Source organism: Salvelinus namaycush, chromosome 16 (assembly GCF_016432855.1).
Source record: "Salvelinus namaycush isolate Seneca chromosome 16, SaNama_1.0, whole genome shotgun sequence".
Lineage (NCBI taxonomy): Eukaryota > Metazoa > Chordata > Actinopteri > Salmoniformes > Salmonidae > Salvelinus > Salvelinus namaycush.
In genome coordinates, this window is record NC_052322.1 from 18742723 (window position 1) to 18762036 (window position 19314).

Here is a 19314-nt window from a genome sequence, read left to right on the forward strand (position 1 = left end):
CAGTCATTTTATAATTGTATTGCTCTTTTGAACTCAACTGCTGTGTCTGTAACATCCTCTGAACAAGTGATAATCATGGTCATTCTAGTTCCAGGAGGCCATAGAGGTAATGTGAGAGAAAATAAAGGAGAAACAGACAGACGGCTTGTCTTTCTCATGACCTCTGGCGACAACAGGATTCAAAGTGAAGTTGAGAAGTAGATGTTATAGGTAGTGGTGCCAAGTTTCCCTGGACGTGTGTTGTGTGATTTGCCTGTTTACACTAACTGCCTCAGATAAGGTGGCGGAGGTTGAATAGAAAGGAAGCAAGTGAATGTGCAGGGTGAGTACCAGGAACACAGCTAAGAAAATGCCCACCCTAACTTATCACACTGCACCAAATATCCCCTTATCCCCATCAGACGTCAGAACAGTATCTACCTATCTACCTTATATAGTTTTTTTATCTTAATTGTGTAATCACAGAAGTTCTGTGAAGTGTTTGAGCTGGATTTTTTCCTATTGATTGGATAACTCAGAAGGAAGTGTTCCGTCTTTGTCTTTGCCCAAATTGCAGACAAGACATAGTTAATGTGTACTGGGTGTAGATGATTTACATAGAATAATCCCCTGCCTCTTGATTTACTTTGTCATTACTAAATGAGGATCTGTGAAGTGATTCATGGTCATAATGACAAGGTGTAGGATTAAGTGGGACCTGCCTTTTCTGAGTTTTCGGTGTTTCTTGACCTCTGTTGGGCACAGAGGATGGCGTCATGGACAGAGAGGAAGAGGTGACCTTGGGCGATATTGCCCTCCTCAAACACCCCTCCCCCCTCCAGCTCCTCATACACCTGTGCTGTAAACACACACACCAGAAACCAATAAAGTACTACAAGTAGAAAAACTAGGGAGCTTAGGGATGTTGCATGCCCTCTATGATACTAGGATTTTTCTGTGAAAGTAATGTGACATACATGGGCTTTTGTGTTAAGGGACTGAATTTTCCACCCAACGTTATGGAACTCAAATGACCTTAAACATTCTTTTGGATCAGGAAGCCCAAAGCATTGCATATGTGATTCAGCAGAAGAACAGAGAACACATTGTAAATTAATGGTAAATTGATTGCCAACCTGCGCTATTCCCTTTGATGAATCACCTCTTTATCTCAATAGGAAAAAGTGAGAAGGAGAAGGAAATTGAAAATTCTAGACCCTATTATGGTCATGCTGAGATTGAATTTTAACCATTAACTGTGTTCTATGTAATCTTCTATGTGTCCTTAGTTTGCACACAGTGACTCAGCTTTTGCTCCTGCGAGTAAGATTCTGTTCCCATGACTACAATTGAAAGTCACCTAGCTACGTCATGAAAACTAGATCTTACCTTGAACATTGGCCAAGTAAAGCTTGATCCCCAGCATCTCATAACTTGAGTTCATCTGTGAACAACAAACGCATAACAGCACACATCAAGCCTCAACAAATTCTATGAGCGCTGCAGTGCATATCACTGCAAATGTTAAAATGCATCCTGCACTTTCAGACTTGTTAAAAAATGAAATAAAATGGGATACAGTAGTATCACCCATCATCTCAGTATTAATATACTGCAGCTAGCATAATAGCAAACACATGGCCAAGGCTTCAGCTAATAGGGATCCCAAATAAAGGGAAAACAAACAAAAACCAAATGGCTAGCTGTCTGACCTTGATGAGTACTTTGATTCCCATGAGGTCTATGAAGCAGACCCCTGCCAGGTCCAGGATGAGGGTGTGGAAGGGCCTGGGTTGAGAGTCCAGGGTAACTGGGGAGGAACTTGGTTGGTCTGGGTCAGGAGGCTGCTCGCCCAGCTCAATGTCACTACAGTGGAAGTTGACATAGCTGGTGGGTGATGGTGGCGGGTAAGGATTGCTGTCGCCAATGTCAAAGTCATTCTGAAGCTCTATCTGTGATATGGTCTAGACATGGGGGAGGACATAACCACAAAATAGTCAACTTAAGGTAGCTAGTTTAAAGTGACTTTGTCCATTTTAATGCATGAATGCCCTTTGACCTGACGCCCCTTGACCTCTGACCTCTCACCTGAGACTTCATGGTTACCAAAGAGCAGGGCTTCTTCTTCTTGGTCTTCTTGTTTTGCCCTTCTAACTCCTTCTGCTGCTTCTTCAGAAACTTCTTCCTGGCTAAGAGAAGTTTACTTGGGTCCAATCCAGTCTACGCACAAACACACATACACAAACACAAACACACCAGATGGGAAATGAGTCTAAACATAATTGACTTTGCATGGCAGAGAGAGGGATATGGCCATCCTATAGTCATTAAAGTACCTTTTTGATGACTTTTTGTCTGAATATCTCTGCATTGGCAAAATAGAGAGGGGAGCAGTAGTTCACTATTTTCACCCCCTCTACACATTTCACCTATAGAAATAAAATAAAATGTCTGCATTCCATTGGATAGATTCACATTCATAAAACCTTGCTATGAAAGAAGACACAAACATAAATCCAAAGTAAATGGTGAATACGATGTTTTACTACCTTGCTGTAAATCTTGGGATTTTTGTAGAGATCTGTGTCCATGATCTGAGCCATCTCTGAACCATTTCGACTGTGAAGAACAAAATATAATGTATAATATAATTTTTTACCATTCTAAAACAGATGACTTTAGCAAATATGCCAGTTTGTGACTTTTATTGCGCAATCAATGTTGTTTTACTTACAACTGGGTCTGGAAAATAACCACGAGGACGGAGAAGCTGACTCCAATGGCAACTCCATAAGGCAAACTCAGGAAGAAGGTGGCTAAAAATGACACAATCCACACACACTGGACAAGATACAGGATCATTAGAGCAGTAGATTTGACAGTGTTTGAGTATCGTCATCAGAGCTGACACTTAATATGTGGGTTATTTGACTCACACAGTCCAGTTTGCTCTTCTTCCAGATGTAATATGGGTCAGAGAGTTGCAGCAGAGTGTTCTTCAGGTTGATAGCTATCAGGGCTCCCAGCACAGACTACAGGAATAAATGGTGATTAACACTCACTACCTTCAACATGTTATTTGTAGATCATGAACATGTATGATATAAGATGAAACAAAGACTTATTTTGATTTTCTACCTTCAGTGTTACTGTACGTCAGTGATTCTCAACCAGGGGTCTAGGATGCATGGGAGGCCTCAGAGAGCTTTCAGGGGGTCCCTGATTTGAAAGTGCTTCAGTGGGCCCCGGCATGGAAAAGGTTGAGAACACCTGCTGTACGTCACTGTTCTTATCTTTTTTGAATGCACTGAAATAAAGGTGCTCACCTTTGGTAGTGGGTTGAGGAAAGCCCCCAAGGCCAACATGGTGACCATGACCACCAGCATCACACACAGACTGGCAAACTGTGAAGAGGAAAGTAGAGGAGAGATTGTTTATTGAGACAAGATGACAATATTACATACTAACTGTTGTGTACTGAACAGAGCTCTTATGAAACTTGGTACAGTATGTTAGTCAGTCAACCAGAAAGTAAGTGAATTGTTAAGCATAAAAGTAAGAGGTATGTTCAATGATTACTGTGTTGTCTAGTGCCGTGCAACGTTTCTACGTGGTCCTGCCTCACTGCTCCCTGTGTCTGACCTGTGATGTTCCCCCAGCATTGTCTACCGCCAAGGTGACAGACAGAGCACAGCAGATCACATGGATCTTGAAGAAAGACCCCAAGAAGTTACTGCAGCCCAGAGCCAACATCTCCTGCACAGAAACGCACACTCCTATCAGTGTTTATAGTACACTATGATGAGGAATGGAGACTATAGTCAGACAGCTTAGACTAGGATTTGATGGCATTACATTTTTTTTTTAATTGAACAAAATGGGGTTTCCATCTCATATGAAAAAAAGACGAAGACATGCTTGTCCCCTATTCATACCTGATTGGGATCCACATCGTAGCCATGCTTTGCTGCCAGTGTCCTGCCCATAGCCAGGTTGATCACATAGCCCACGATAGCCAGGGAGAAGGCTGTGCTCAGCATGTCATCCCACTGAATCACTGTTGGGAGGATCGGAGCAGGAAATCTAGAAGAGGTTGGGACCACAGAATCTACTGTGTAAGGATAGACTGTAAAACAGCCATAATAGCAAACCATAACAGTAAACTTTTCTGGTAATATTCTGTGTCCCTTACCCTAGGGGAATCTCTCCCACTATGTCCATGTGATACTTCTCAGGCAGGTCCAGGGGACCTGATATGGCTGTGGCCACTACCACCTGTGCAAATGGAAGTTCTGGTTTAACCATTTATATTGGTCTTACAACTCCAGAGCATAGCATAGCATAGCATAAGAGGAACAGACTAGTCTCCTCGATTACTCACAACAATGATCTCCATGGGGATGGGGAAAGGCAGTTTGTGACGGTAGTGTGCACTCAGCTCCTTCACTGTTATGAGTACCACACTACTGACCAAAGCAAAGACCAGCGAGGCTATGTTGGTGTCAGGCAGGCCATAAAAGATATCTTTTAGAGTCTGGGACAAAAAGGGACATCATTTTGGCAACTTTTATAAACTATAGAGAGGGGCATCATGGTTAGTGTAAGTAGTAATGTTGTTCTGCATGCATATAGGAGACTTACATATATGGTGGCAAGTGGTCCACTGTAGGGAGGTACTTTAATACCAAAGATGTACTTCAGTACAGAGATGAGGATCTGCAGTCCTGCAGCCGTCATGAAGCCCCTGACGAACGACTCAGACAAGTAGATGGCCACGAAGCCAAACTGCATTAGGCCCAGGCCCATCTGCTCAGATATAATTTGTGTCCCAGGTCACTTACAATTATTAAGACAGTATTATTTTCACGATACCACACTGAGGTAACATATTGTATTAACACAGTACAATGATGAACTAAGCCTCTATGTGGCCCTCAGGCAATACCTGGATGATGGCAGTGAGACAGGCCAATGTTCCAGAGATGCCCAGTCGAACCTCGTTCATCCTGTCCTCATCCACTAGTGTAGCATTGAGGGTGGCATTGAAGTGGCTGAAGTCAGACTCAGGGGCCAGACTCAGACACACCATTCCCACCATGATACTGAGCACAGCAAAAGTACCTGGACATAGAGATCACTCAATCACATCACACTTTAAGGAGGTCTAGTCTTTCATCTAGTCTTCAATTATCCTTTTACATGTAGATTTACAGTAGATTTACAGTACCTGGGACCATTTGGTGAGCAGTGCCCATGAAGAAGTAGGGGATGAGAGGAAAGAAGGAGGAGTAGAGGCCATTGACAGGCGGCAGGTTAGCCAGCAGAGCAAACGCCATGCCTGTACAGAACATGACTCGTGAATTGAATTAATCATAAACTCTTGATAATAAATTGTAACGTAAAAAACATCACTAGGAAACTATTCTGCTTCCAACTCTCATCTGAGATAATATATAGCAGGACAACAGCTCAAATGATGAGACACCAGAAGGAGACTGACAAACCCTGAGGAACCTGAATGGTGCCTGCGCTGACCCCGCTAATGACATCACACAGCAGGTTCTCCTTCACCTTGTACTTGGGCAGCCAGCTCAGGATAGGCAGGTGTCTGAACAGCAGGGACTTGAGTCGAGACCCAGAGCACCTAATAACGTGCATCAGCATGCAAGTCTGGTTAGAACAGTCACCCTATGGCCTCATAGCTGGCTCCTCTTTATTTGGTATAGTACCAGTTCAGTTCTCTCAAGGGGAACATACTGGTTTAAAATGTAGATGTCGTAATGAAAGTACTCAAGTGTTGTTAGATGAGCTTTATTGACTCATGAAAAGAGATAAACAGTTGTGGGCTTTTGATAGTCAGCAGAATGTAAACACTGTACCTGAAGCATTTCTTCACTTTCTCTCCTATGGGGAAGGCCCGTTTCTTCTTGTCAAACTCCCCATCAAAGTCTGGGAGGGAGTAGGCTGGCCTGTTGATCACATAGCGTGGGCGCTCTTGTTGCATGGCTTCAGCCAATCAGAGGAGAGTTAGACAGGCCAAGAATTGACGCTAGTATCCATGCAGCTGCACTGAGGTGTGAATGAGATATTACATTGCATTGATAAAATGACATAACATTGCTCAAAAATTAGTCTGGTCCAGATCTATTTGAGCTCTTGCCAACTCCATGGCTGTTATTGTCAAGATAAACATGACTTTGGTGTGACAATTCCATTAAGAGTTGGCAAGATAGGAGAAACTGACTGGTTCTCTTCCCTGGCTACTCAAAGGACACTCACAGAGCATTGTTTGAGGTGGCATCCATATACTAGGAAGGTCTATGAATATCAAGCAACTATAATACATAGGCGGTGGTTAGAAACAAATAAGGTTGAATTAAGCACCCTTATTTCCTGAGTATAAACCTCTCGTGTTCTGCTAGGTTCCTAATCTAACCTTGAGAGAGGTAGGCAGGTCCAGTGCCATTCTGTCTGAACAGAGCTAGATAACCAATCTTACAAACTAGAGACACGTGGTCAGTCACACATCAGCCCCTCTCACACTACAAAGACCATGGTAATACTGAACTAATACTGAACTAAAACACTGGAAGAACAGGTTGCATGTTCAAAATTAAGTATATTTAAAAAATGACAGACCATTAAGATTCGATTTTTCAGTAATGCAAGTGAAAAGAATAGAGATAACGAAGTACATTTTGAGATCAGAAAGATCATGTCTTGCATGTGTGCCCGAGTCAGAATGCAAATATTATTTCAGAAAGACTACACTAAGACAATAGACCACCAAGTGTCTTACATTTGATATGTGATCTGCAACATACTAAGCACATCTCAAAATCTAACACAAGGCAGAGTAAAGTGACCAACAAATCAAAAACAAAGCAAGTATGCCGCACTGTACCGTACTGTCAGAGTGAACCATCGGATGGCATTGGTTTGAGTTTTCACACCCCAGAAAAGATTCATTATTTGTTTTATACTGGAGCTGTGCTGACACCTCCATGGGAGGAGCCACAGATGTGAAACCATGGCCTAGCTTCCTTTAGAGGGAAAGTCATAGGCATCATGTTAGGTTGGAATAGTTAATTGTGGAAGTGCAATATGATTATGGAAATTATTATTGCAAGAATCCATCTAAATAATAATATTATACAATCACATTTCAACATTTATTAACAGACAATGTACAACCAAAATACATCTTGTGAATAAAAAAAAACTCTTACCATGCAAAACAAACAAATTGTTTATTTAAAATATTTCTCTCCCGAACAGCCTTTCTCTATCTCATACAAAAACACACCGTTCACACATTTGCAGACATTTCTATACAAATAGAGAAGGATACCAGGTTTAAAATCAAGACCAACTTGTATAAAGGTGGAAATTCTGTTTAAATACATTAGATATTTAATATGATAAAAACAAAGACAAAAAATGGTGCTGATCAACATGAATATAAGGAAGAAAACTTATGAAGATAGAAACAGAGAAAAAGAATCCCCATCACATCAGGAGTTCCATACACCTGTGTATTAGTTTGCGTCATATCCATCCTCACCCTCTGGCATTTTCTCTTTAAAAACAGACGACAGCATTGGAACAACAAATCCAATGGAATTAATAACAATTTAAAATGCATTATTATGCATCCCATCAAATATGTGTGTGTTGTTAACTAAAAGAGAATAACAAATATTCAAAAGCATATGACAAGCCAACATCCAGACAGAGATAGCAATGACTGGCTAAATTATCCTGCTCTCCCTAGTGACGGAAAGAGAAACAGCAGAGAGACCACATAACACAGTGACAACCTTTTTCCATGGGTGTATTTGACACTTACTCATTAGATGTGACATTGGATCAATACATTTCAACCTGAAACTTAAAATACAATTCTTAAAAACTCTGTCCTTTTGGAAAGCTTCGACCCAAATCCTCACCCCCACAGCCTACATGACCTAGTCTTGATCCCTAAGCCACTCTACAAATAGCCTTTTGCAAATCCTTGCTTAGAAACATAAGCCACTGCTGCCTGCCATTACAGATAAGCAGTAGATCCCCATCAGAAGGAGTTTTTCCAAGTGACTATATGGCTACTCACTCCAACAAACCAAATGAGCAGTTACTGTATGTATAGTAGTGGGGGTTGACAACAATTTAGGGGTTGACAACAATTTAGGGCTTGTCCGGAGTGTGTAACTACGCTGATTAAAAGTTCAAAGAACTCTTATGCAGCCATTCCAGCTTCTCCATGCTCTCTTTCGTTGAAACACGTTTTTGACCGAATCTTCTGCAGCTAGCTGGTTCCCCAAACCTCCTACCCAGTGTATGGTGGGTAAAGTGGATGGTGATCAGAAGTCACTGAGGATACTGATGTCTGCAAACTCCTGGCGGTACCTGTGAGAGTACAGGGCTAGGAGGAAGGCCCATTTGAGAGTGAGGAAGCTCCAGACACAGGACAGGTACAGGCTCGTCGGGTCAGTGGGAGCTGCAGGACGGGAGAAAATATACAATCTGTCAAACTTTTTCAGAATATCTCTACACTTAATTACTAGATGATATATAGGTTTCTAAATCTGTAATCAATAGTTACATATCAGATAAGAGAATATGAGCCAGAGAGAGAGAGAAAGACTAACATTGCTTCTGTGTGATGGCGAGGGTGAGGAAAGTAGCGAAGGCCACCACAGCCAGGATGGAGAAGAAACCCGCAACGAAGATGAAGAACTTGAGTCCCTTCAGCCATGTGCGCCAGTAGTCCTGCAGGTACATAATGTGGGTGACAAGGGCCCAGAGCGCCAGCACTCCTGTTGGGTGACAGAAACATATGGAATACCGTATAATACTCTCCAGAAAGGCAGGCATACTGTGAGACCTCATGACTGAACTAGGACATAGGGACAGCGTGCTTAGTTAGGGAGCATCACAGAAAAAGGCATTGGTGAAGCAGATGTAAGGGGCCCTTACGCTAATTAAAGGTTGTGATGCTAAATGTGATGCAAACAGTCAGCCTATTCATTTCACACTTCTACACATTTATTCATAAGTTGTGAGTAATAGTCTCAGTTCATCAAGGCATTAGGCTAGATCAGGGATGGGCAACTTTGATGGGGATGGGGGACACAAATCTGAACTCATCATGAGGGGCCGATCTACACCCCACATTGCGAGCAAAACATTATAGTGGCCCCCCTCTTGCAGCGGAGATTAAAAAAAATACATTTTAGAGTTCATTTTGTGCAATTCTACACATTTTGACATGGGGTGTAGAGAAAATGTTGCAGTTTTAAAGAGTTTGCTGCAATTCTATACATTTTGCCATGGGGCAGAGATGTACATTAGCTGTTTTACAGCTAATTTCCTGCAATTCTAAACATTTTGAAGAGAAATGTTTGCAGTTTTTATATTCGAGTTAGACTGAATAACAAAATCAATGGCGGCCCCCCGGCAGGTAATTTGACCATGATAACAAGTTTAGACAAACTATCAGTGACTTACATAACAAGAGAGAAACTGCTGATGTACAACCAAATTTAGACACTGCACCTTCTGTATTCTACTATTTTAACTCAAAACAGTAAGTTGAGACACCGACGGAGTTCCTAATAAATAAATAAAATATATTTCTGTTTTTATTGATCCAACGGCCTGTGCCAGTTGCCCATCCCTGGGCTCGATCTTTTAGCCTTTTTTTGCTACAGTAACAACACAGTATTACACAAAAACATTTCACAGAAACCATGCGAAATATCAAACAGGCTCAGAGTTAGTTGCATGCACTGACATAGTAGTGGAGGACATTGACAATGTTATTCAACATTATGGTGAAATGCCCATTTATCTTGGCCTACAAGTCTGTCATGTGTGTGTGTGTTGAGAACAACATTATGGTGAAATGCCCATTTATCTTGGCCTACAAGTCTGTCGTGTGTGTGTTGAGAACAACATTAGCATGAGCAACAATAGTAGAGTTGGCGGTTCACCTTCAAAATGAAAGTCCCCAATTGAAACATGCGAAATTATAGAAATTGTGGAACCATACCCCAATTGGACAAGATAATGCTAAGCAATGTTGGCATGTTGTTATATAAATTCAACAAATGACAATAATTAGTTAAATTGACAAAACGGTACAAATCAGTTGAAATTGTACTGTGGATGTATTTGCATTGGGGGTATACTTATATGCACTGTACAACCTTACTTATCTTTGGTCCATGAAATGGGGGTATCAGCCTACTCAGTGACACCCGCAGTGTCACTGAGTAGGCTGACTACAATTCAGAAGAGTTTACACAAATATTAGCAGCGTAGCTCTTATTGTGTAACTTTTGTAATTTGTGGGTTTTACAGAGTAGGCTGATACCCCATTCCATAGACCCTGGATTCATAAGTAGCCCAATGCAATTCTGAACTCCAATACATCCACAGTGCAATTTCAACAGATAAATTTTTTTCAAATTAACAAATTGTCTTTTGTTGAATATCTAGAACATTCCAACATTGTTTAGCATTATCTAATCCAATTGTGGCTCATTCCACTATTGTTATCCATTTGCATCAGTTTCAATGAATGATTTATATATACACTAGATGACTGTGTTAAAGCCACTGTTCCTCCATCTTGGCACTCCCCACATAAAAAATATTTTAGAAGATATAGAAATAAATTTATAAATGTCTATGATGGATCGTTGGGAGGTCCCTACCCCATTGAAGTTGACATATAAATGGTTATGTTCGAGTTAGGATAGGGACGTCCCAAGGATTCGGTTAGCAATATGGCCGACCGGTGGCTTCAAAGCATCAGCAAGAGGATTTTATTTCTTACATAATTGATTACAATGGGGAACTTTTATTTTGGAGGTGAACCGCCGATTCCACTATTGTTGCTCAAGCTAATATTGTTCACGACACACTGGTATGTCCGTCATTCTATGTCGTTACTGTACCTGACAATCCGCCCATTGCCGCCGTCCATGGTTGTTTGTATGCTATGTTCCAGACCAAAAATGCTGAAAATCCAACCAGCATACCAAAGGTAGCATATCCTATACTGATGTATGTTCTACTCTTCCCCATTAACACGGATATAACTATAACTCTAGATTGAAACGTTTGGGGGGGAAAGCTGCTATACAGACGGTCAATAACAATGCATAAACGTAGCCTGACAAATTTAGACAAACACGGCTCACATAGTATAGTGATTACGCAACAGCAGTCCTGGCTGGCTGGATGTTGTTATCCTGAAATCACCCGAACTGGCTATACAACAACTGATTTCAACTACATTGACTGAACCATCTCGAATTGATACAAACGAATTGGTTATCGAGCGAACACAACACTCGCTACAATTGTGTAAATTACTCACAACCGACAAAACAGTAGCCTACAATGGCAACAAATTAACAACTTATCCTACCGACCCAGGAAGGTTCATCTTCTTCGTTAGTGTTTTACACCGGACTATATCCACAAAGTTATATTGCTGCCACCTAGTGTGCGGGATAAACGTAAAAAGATCCCAGAAATTCAACAATTATGTGGCTAAAAACATACTCAGTGGTGGAAAAACTACCCAATTGTCATACTTGAGTAAAAGTAAAGATACCTTAATAGAAAATGACTAAAGTAAAAGTGAAAATCACCACGTAAAATATACTTGATGAAAAATTGAAAGTATTTGGTTTTAAATATACTTAAGTATCAAAAGTAAATGTCATTGCTAAAATATGCTTAAGTATCAAAAGTAAAAGGAAATTCTATAAATCATTTAAAATTCCTCATATTAAGCAAACCACACAATTTTCTTGCTTTCAATTTTCGCCTAAAATGACATACCCAAATCTAACTGCCTGTAGCTCAGGACCTGAAGCAAGGTTAAGCATAGTCTTGATACCATTTAAAAGAAACACTTTGATGTTTGTGGAAATGTGAAATTAACGTAGGAGAATATAACACATTAGATCTGGTAAAATATGATACAAACAAAAAAACATGCATTTTCAAAAAAAAATTCCCATCATCTTTGAAAGGCAAGAGAAAGGCCATCATATAATATTGCAGTTTGTGCACAATTTAGATTTTGGCCACAGCAGCGTGTGTGCAAAGTTTCAGATTGATCCAGTGAAGCATGGCATTACTGGACAATATTTTGTGTCAAGTCTGCCCAAATGTGCCGAATTGGTCAATTGCTACTGTTTTAAGTACATAACTATAGAGAAGATACAAAAATGATATGGTAATACAAAATGTTAGTTTACACACATTACATACATGACGGATCATTACTAACTTTCACAGATCTAGATGGCCGGGCGGGGTAGGTGTGGAGCCAGAGACAGCAGGGGTTCAAACTGTAGAACCCAATTCCTACATTTGAATATAAAAATGAATTTTATCAAACAAAACTATGCTACATTTTATCTCTGGGACCCTCAGGATGACAAATCAGAGCAATATTACTGAATGTGAGTACATTATTTACCTTCAGAGGTGAATGTATCAAACCAGTTGCCGTGATAAGTTTTTTGTTGTTGTGCACTCTCCTCAAACAATAGCATGGTATTTTTTCACTGTAATAGCTACTGTAAATTGGACAGTGCAGTTAGATTAACAAGGATTTAAGCTTTCTGTCCATGTAAGACATGTCTATGTCCTAGAAAGTTTGCTGTTACTTACAACTGTCATGCTAATCACATTAGCGTACGTTAGCTCAACGGACCTGGTATAGGGACACCGATCCCATAGAGGTTAAAACATATATATAGAGAGAGAGCCAGGGGCACATGCTAACACTCAGACATCATCTACAAACAAAGCATTTGTGTTTGTGTGTCTGCCAGATCAGAGGCAGTAGGGGTGACCACATGTTCTCTTGGTAAGTGCGTGAATTGGACCATTTTCCTGTCCTGCTAAGCATTCAAAATGTAATGAGTACTTTTGGGTATCAAGGAAAATGTATGGGAGTAAAAAGTACATATTTTCTTTAGGAATGTAGTGGACTCAAAGTAAAAGTTGTCAAAAATATAAATAGTAAAGTACAGATACCCCATAAAACTACTTAAATAGTACTTCAAAGTATTTTTTATTTTGTTACTTTACAACACTGATCACCGTAAATCAATCATCAACATGCAGAAAAAAATCGATGGTATTATGGCAGTCCGCAAACGTTCATTGGAGATGCATGCCAGCACCTACTGTACGGGTGGTAAACTATAGAAACAAATAACCATTGTATGAAAGGGGGGGATGACGTCATACAAAAATAGAAACATAACAAAAACCATCTCACTCCCACTCTACAATTGCAGCATCTAACCTCCACTGGCATTTGATACTCTTCCCGTCTGCATACACTTGACACAGGGCCAAATATTTTGCATTGATTGCACTTATTAAGGAGTTTGTGCATGAAGGCTCTTACAGGGTATCTCACATAGCCCAACTTGACATGAAAAGGGAGAGACCCCTTCATCAAAGAACAGTAGTATGGATTAAGTGAATGTCTTCACTCCATCTAACATACAGGTCATTTAGTTAATTAAGGCGCATACAAACATGGTCTCTTTTTTGTTTTCTTGAGTTAGCAGCTAAGTAAGCAAAAGGCACTCATTTCCTGGAACAACCTTTTTGTTGGTTTGTATTTTCGATCTAGGGATGCATGTGACATAAACACTTGAACAACATGTAAACAATAGCTGAGCATAACCAAGCCACAGATGAGCTATTATACTGTATAAGCGATCACACTTCACAGAACAGATGATGTGCAGTAAGACTCAAGCACTTCTAGCTGATTGCGAGAGTCAGCTATTGTTTACATAGTGTGCATCACGTATGAATGCATCAGGAGATTGAAAATACAAGCCGACAGAACCATATTCCCACCGGCGCTCTAAAAAGTTGGGTAAATAATACTTTCCTGTCGATATTTTTTTTTCAAATTTCGACCCACATAAGGACTAACCGCACAGACAACCGGTAGAGTAAGTTCAAATATAATTGCATTCAACATTTTGGATTGAGAGGAAATTTTAAAAAATTTTGCAGTCCACCGACAACGACAAGACAGCCTATAGGGAGGAGGTCAGAGCAGGTCTGGTGCCAGAATAACAATCTATCCCTCAATGTAACCAAGACTAAGGAGATGATTGTGGACTACAGAAAAAGGAGGACCGAGCACGCCCCCATTCTCATCAACTGAGCTGTAGTGGAGCAGGTTGAGAGCTTCAAGTTCCTTGGTGTCCATATCACCGACAAACTAGAATGGTCCAAACACATCAAGACAGTCGTGAAGAGGGCACGACAAAGCCTATTCCCCCTCAGGAAACTAAAAGGATTTGGCATGGGTCCTCAGATCCTCAAAAGGTTCTACAGCTGCAACATCGAGAGCATCCTGACTGGTTGCATCACTGCCTGGTACGGCAATTACTCGGCCTCCGACCGCAAGGCACTACAAAGGGTAGTGCATACGGCCCAGTACATCACCGGGGCCAAGCTTCCTGCCATCCAGGATCTCTACATCAGGCGGTGTCAGAGGAAGGCCCTAAAAATTGTCAAAGACCCCAGCCACCCCAGTCATAGACTGTTCTCTCTACAACCGCATGGCAAGGGGTACCGCAGTGCCAAGTCTAGGACCAAAAGGCTTCTCAATAGTTTTTACCCCCAAGCCATGCGACTCCTGAACAGCTAATAAAATGGCTGCCCCCCCCCCCCCCCCCCAACCCCTCTTTTACGCTGCTGCTACTCTCTGTTTATCATATATGCATAGCCACTTTAACTATACATTCATGTACATACTACCTCAATTAGCCCGACTAACACGTGCCCCCGCACATTGGCTACCTGGACTATCTGCATTGTGTCCCGCCACTCACCACCCGCCAACCCCGCTTTTACGCTACTGCTACTCTCTGTTTATCATATATGCATAGTCACTTTAACCATACCTACATGTATAGTTGAAGTCGGAAGTTTACATACCCTTAGGTTGGAGTCATTAAAACTCGTTTTTCAAACACTCCACAAATTTCTTGTTCACAAACTATAGTTTTGGCAAGTCAGTTAGGACATCTACTTTGTGCATGACACAAGTTATTTTTCCAACAACTGTTTACAGACAGATTATTTCACTTATAATTCACTGTATCACAATTCCTGTGGGTCAGAAGTTTACATACACTAAGTTGACTGTGCCTTTAAACAGCTTGGAAAATTCCAGAAAATGATGTCATGGCTTTAGAAGCTTCTGATAGGCTAATTGACATCATTTGAGTCAATTGGAGCTGTACCTGTGGATGTATTTCAAGGCCTACCTTCAAACTCAGTGCCTCTTTGCTTGACATCATGGGAAAATCCAAATAAATCAGCCAAGACCTCAGAAAAAAAATTGTAGACCTCCACAAGTCTGGTTCATCCTTGGGAGCAATTTCCAAACGCCTGAAGGTACCACGTTCATCTGTACAAACAGTGGTACGCAAGTATAAACACCATGGGACCACGCATCCGTTATACCGCTCAGGAAGGAGATGCCTCCTAGAGATGAACGTAATTTGGTGCGAAAAGCGCAAATCAATCTCAGAACAACAGCAAAGGACCTGGTGAAGATGCTGGAGGAAAGAGGTACAAAAGTATCTATATCCATAGTAAAACGAGTCCTATATCGACATAACCTGAAAAGCCGCTCCAAAACCTCCATAAAAAAAGCCAGACTACGGTTTGCAACTGGGGACAAAGATAGTACTTTTTGGAGAAATGTCCTCTGGTCTGATGAAACAAAAAAATAACTGTTTAGCCATAATGACCATCGTTATGTTTGGAGGAAAAAGGGGGATGCTTGTGTAACCGATGTGAAATGGCTAGCTAGTTAGCGGTGGTGCGCGCTAATAGCGTTTCAATCGGTGACGTCACTTGCTTTGAGACCTTGAAGTAGTGGTTCCCCTTGCTCTGCAAGGGCCGCGGCGTTTGTCGAGTGATGGGTAACGATGCTTCGTGGGTGACTGTTGTCTGTGTGCAGAGGGTCCCTGGTTCGCGCCCGGGGCGAGGGGACGGACTAAAGTTAAACTGTTACATTGATGCTGTTGACCCGGATCACTGGTTGCTGCAGAAAAAAGGAGGAGGTTGAAAGGGGGTTGAGTGTAACCGATGTGAAATGGCTAGCTAGTTAGCGGTGGTGCGCGCTAATAGCGTTTCAATCTGTGACGTCACTCGCTTTGAGACCTTGAAGTAGTGGTTCCCCTTGCTCTGCAAGGGCCACGGCTTTTGTGGAGCGATGGGTAACGATGCTTCGTGGGTGACTGTTGTTGATGTGTGCAGAGGGTCCCTGGTTCGCGCCCGGGTCGGGGCGAGGGGACGGATTAAAGTTATACTGTTACACTTGCAAGCCGAAGAACACCATCCCAACCGTGAAGCACGGGGGTGGCAGCATCATGTTGTGGGGGTGCTTTGCTGCAGGAGGGACTGGTGCACTTCACAAAATAGATGGCATCATGAGGAAGGTAAATTATGTGGACGGTAAATTATGTGGACATATTGAAGCAACATTTCAAGACATCAGTCAGGAAGTTGAAGCTTGGTCACAAATGGGTCTTTCAAATGGACAATGACCCCAACCATACTTCCAAAGTTGTGGCAAAATGGCTTAAAGACAACAAAGTCAAGGTATTGGAGTGGCCATCACAAAGCCCTCAATCGTATAGAAAATTTGTGGTCAGACCTGAAAAAGCGTGTGCGAGCAAGGAGGCCTACAAACCTGACTCAGTTACACCATCTCGGTCAGGAGGAATGGGCCAAAATTCACCCAACTTATTGTGGGAAGCTTGTGGAAGACTACCCGAAATGTTTGACCCAAGTTAAACAATTTAAAGGCAATGCTACCAAATACTAATTGAGTGTATGTAAACTTCTGACCCACTGAGAATGTGATAAAAGCTGAAATGAATCGTTCTCTCTACTATTATTCTGACATTTCACATTCTTAGAATAAAGTGGTGATCCTAACTGACCTAAAACAGGGAATTTTTTACTAGGATTAAATGTCAGGAATTGTGAAAAACTGAGTTTAAATGTAGTTGGCTAAGGTGTATGTAAACCTCCGACTTCAACAGTACAGTACATACTACCTCAATCAGACTGACTAACCAGTGCCTGTATATAACCCCTCTACTGTTATAGCCTCGCTACTGTGTATAGCCTCGCTACTGTTATTTTTCACCGTTTTTTTACTGTTGTTTTTATTTCTTTACTCATCTATTGTTCAAATAATTTTTAAAAATTAACTTAAAAATTGCACTGTTGGTTAGAGCCTGTAAGTAAGCATTTCACTGTTAGGTCTACTACACCTGTTGTATTCGGCGCACGTGACAAATAAACTTTGATTTGATTTGATCGTGTCAGACTGTGTAACCAGTAGTTGGTATTACAGTCTGATCTATTAGGTAGGTAGGGTAGAAGATAGGGTGGTAGGTAGGGTAGCAGGTAGGGTAGAAGGTAGGCTAGCAGGTAGGGTAGAAGGTAGGGTAGAAGGTAGGGTAGCAGGTAGGGTAGAAGGTAGGGTAGCAGATAGGGTAGAATGTAGCAGGTAGGGTAGAAGGTAGCAGGTAGGGTAGAAAGTAGCAGGTAGGGTAGAAGGTAGGGTAGCAGGTAGGGTAGAAGGTAGGGTAGGGTAGAAGGTAGCAGGTAGGGTAGAAGGTAGCAGGTAGGGTAGCAGGTAGGGTAGAAGGTAGCAGGTAGGGTAGAAGGTAGCAGGTAGGGTAGAAGGTAGCATGTAGGGTAGAAGGTAGGGTAGCAGGTAGGGTTGAAGGTAGGGTAGCAGGTAGGGTAGAAGGTAGCAGGTAGGGTAGCAGGTAGGGTAGAAGGTAGGGTAGCGGGTAGGGTAGAAGGTAGAGTAGGGTAGAAGGGAGCAGGTAGGGTAGAAGGTAGCAGGTAGGGTAGCAGGTAGGGTAGAAGGTAGCATGTAGGGTAGAAGGTAGCAGGTAGGGTAGAAGGTAGCATGTAGGGTAGAAGGTAGGGTAGCAGGTAGGGTTGAAGGTAGGGTAGCAGGTAGGGTAGAAGGTAGCAGGTAGGGTAGCAGGTAGGGTAGAAGGTAGGGTAGCGGGTAGGGTAGAAGGTAGAGTAGGGTAGAAGGGAGCAGGTAGGGTAGAAGGTAGCAGGTAGGGTAGAAGGTAGGGTAGAAGGTAGCAGGTAGGGTAGAAGGTAGCAGGTAGGGTAGAAGGTAGCATGTAGGGTAGAAGGTAGGGTAGAAGGTAGGGTAGCAGGTAGGGTTGAAGGTAGGGTAGCAGGTAGGGTAGAAGGTAGCAGGTAGGGTAGAAGGTAGCAGGTAGGGTAGCAGGTAGGGTAGAAGGTAGGGTAGCAGGTAGGGTAGAAGGTAGCAGGTAGGGTAGAAGGTAGGGTTGCAGGTAGGGTAGAGGTAGGGTAGAAGGTAGGGTAGAAGGTAGGGTAGCAGGTAGGGTAGAAGGTAGCAGGTAGGGTTGCAGGTAGAGTAGAGGTAGGGTAGAAGGTAGGGTAGAAGGTTGGGTAGCAGGTTGGGTAGAATGTAGGGTAGCAGGTAGGGTAGAAGGTAGCAGGTAGGGTAGCAGGTAGGGTAGAAGGTAGAGGTAGCAGGTAGGGTAGCAGGTAGGGTAGAAGGTAGGGTAGAAGGTAGGGTAGAGGCATGTGAATCAGCGTGGGAACAAGTGTAGAGCACCTCAAAACTTAAACAAACAACAACAACAAAAACATATATGTTAAAATGATCAAATCTAGTGTGTAACTGGATTATAACTAGGATTATATAGTTGATAGCTCATTAAAAAAATCAAAGTCGCAAACAGCAAGCAAACAAACAGTCATCTCTCGACTGTAAATCACGTTATACGTCATTGAATTCGAAATTGTTCCTTGCTAAATGAGAGCCGATAAATGTATCTTGATTCTACAGCATTCACAGCAAATGATGTGGTTTTATTAATTTACTATTACAAGTAGGATCGAGACAGACATAGCTTACCTTTCCAGGTTGGTTATCATAGTGTGTACTCAACAGTCTTTCACAGAGGTAAACCACATCCTTGCTTAGCTTGAGCAATGACAGTTAGAATGCTGTAGATGTGTAACATATTTTGGCTGCATTTAGTCCACAGGGACACTGATTCATAGATGTTTCTTGCCCCGACTTCCCTCTATCGCTCATCATTATGGCCTCCATTCCAATGCATCATGTCCAGGTGAGTACTACTGTAGTAAAAAACATATATAATAATAATAATAATATTGTCAAGTACACAGGATAGGTGCAGTGAAATGGGTAGTAGCCTACTTTGGTGGAGTAGCAGAGTA

General features: G+C 41.9%; 2 protein-coding genes across 2 annotated transcripts; both read right to left on the reverse strand.

Moving 5' to 3' along the window:
* Positions 1 to 686: 686 nt before the first annotated feature.
* On the reverse strand, positions 687 to 6058 carry LOC120061220 (solute carrier family 26 member 9-like). Its single transcript, XM_039010866.1, has 18 exons — positions 5859 to 6058; positions 5484 to 5623; positions 5207 to 5317; positions 4925 to 5100; positions 4621 to 4785; positions 4361 to 4513; positions 4172 to 4254; positions 3915 to 4062; positions 3622 to 3735; positions 3306 to 3383; positions 2916 to 3011; positions 2714 to 2820; positions 2529 to 2598; positions 2316 to 2408; positions 2068 to 2199; positions 1692 to 1943; positions 1369 to 1423; positions 687 to 838 (listed from the first exon to the last, which is right to left on the reverse strand). The coding sequence occupies exons 1-18, from the start codon at positions 5981 to 5983 to the stop codon at positions 687 to 689; spliced, it is 2250 nt and encodes a 749-aa protein (XP_038866794.1). The 5' UTR covers positions 5984 to 6058.
* Positions 6059 to 7204: 1146 nt separating this feature from the next.
* slc48a1a (solute carrier family 48 member 1a) lies at positions 7205 to 11446 on the reverse strand. The gene is made up of 3 exons (XM_039010652.1): positions 10941 to 11446; positions 8628 to 8795; positions 7205 to 8476 (listed from the first exon to the last, which is right to left on the reverse strand). The coding sequence occupies exons 1-3, from the start codon at positions 11068 to 11070 to the stop codon at positions 8340 to 8342; spliced, it is 435 nt and encodes a 144-aa protein (XP_038866580.1). The 5' UTR covers positions 11071 to 11446; the 3' UTR covers positions 7205 to 8339.
* Positions 11447 to 19314: the final 7868 nt, after the last annotated feature.

Coding starts and splice junctions, on each gene's coding strand:
- slc48a1a (XM_039010652.1), bottom strand. CDS start 11,070: ATGGGGAAGAGTAGAACATACATCAGTATAGGATATGCTACCTTTGGT. Junction 8,796..10,940: donor GGCAATGGGCGGATTGTCAG/GTACAGTAACGA, acceptor GTCACCCAACAG/GAGTGCTGGCGCTCTGGGCC. Junction 8,477..8,627: donor CGCCATCACACAGAAGCAAT/GTTAGTCTTTCT, acceptor CCCGTCCTGCAG/CTCCCACTGACCCGACGAGC.
- LOC120061220 (XM_039010866.1), bottom strand. CDS start 5,983: ATGCAACAAGAGCGCCCACGCTATGTGATCAACAGGCCAGCCTACTCC. Junction 4,255..4,360: donor TCCCCATGGAGATCATTGTT/GTGAGTAATCGA, acceptor CCATTTGCACAG/GTGGTAGTGGCCACAGCCAT. Junction 4,063..4,171: donor GTGGGAGAGATTCCCCTAGG/GTAAGGGACACA, acceptor AACCTCTTCTAG/ATTTCCTGCTCCGATCCTCC.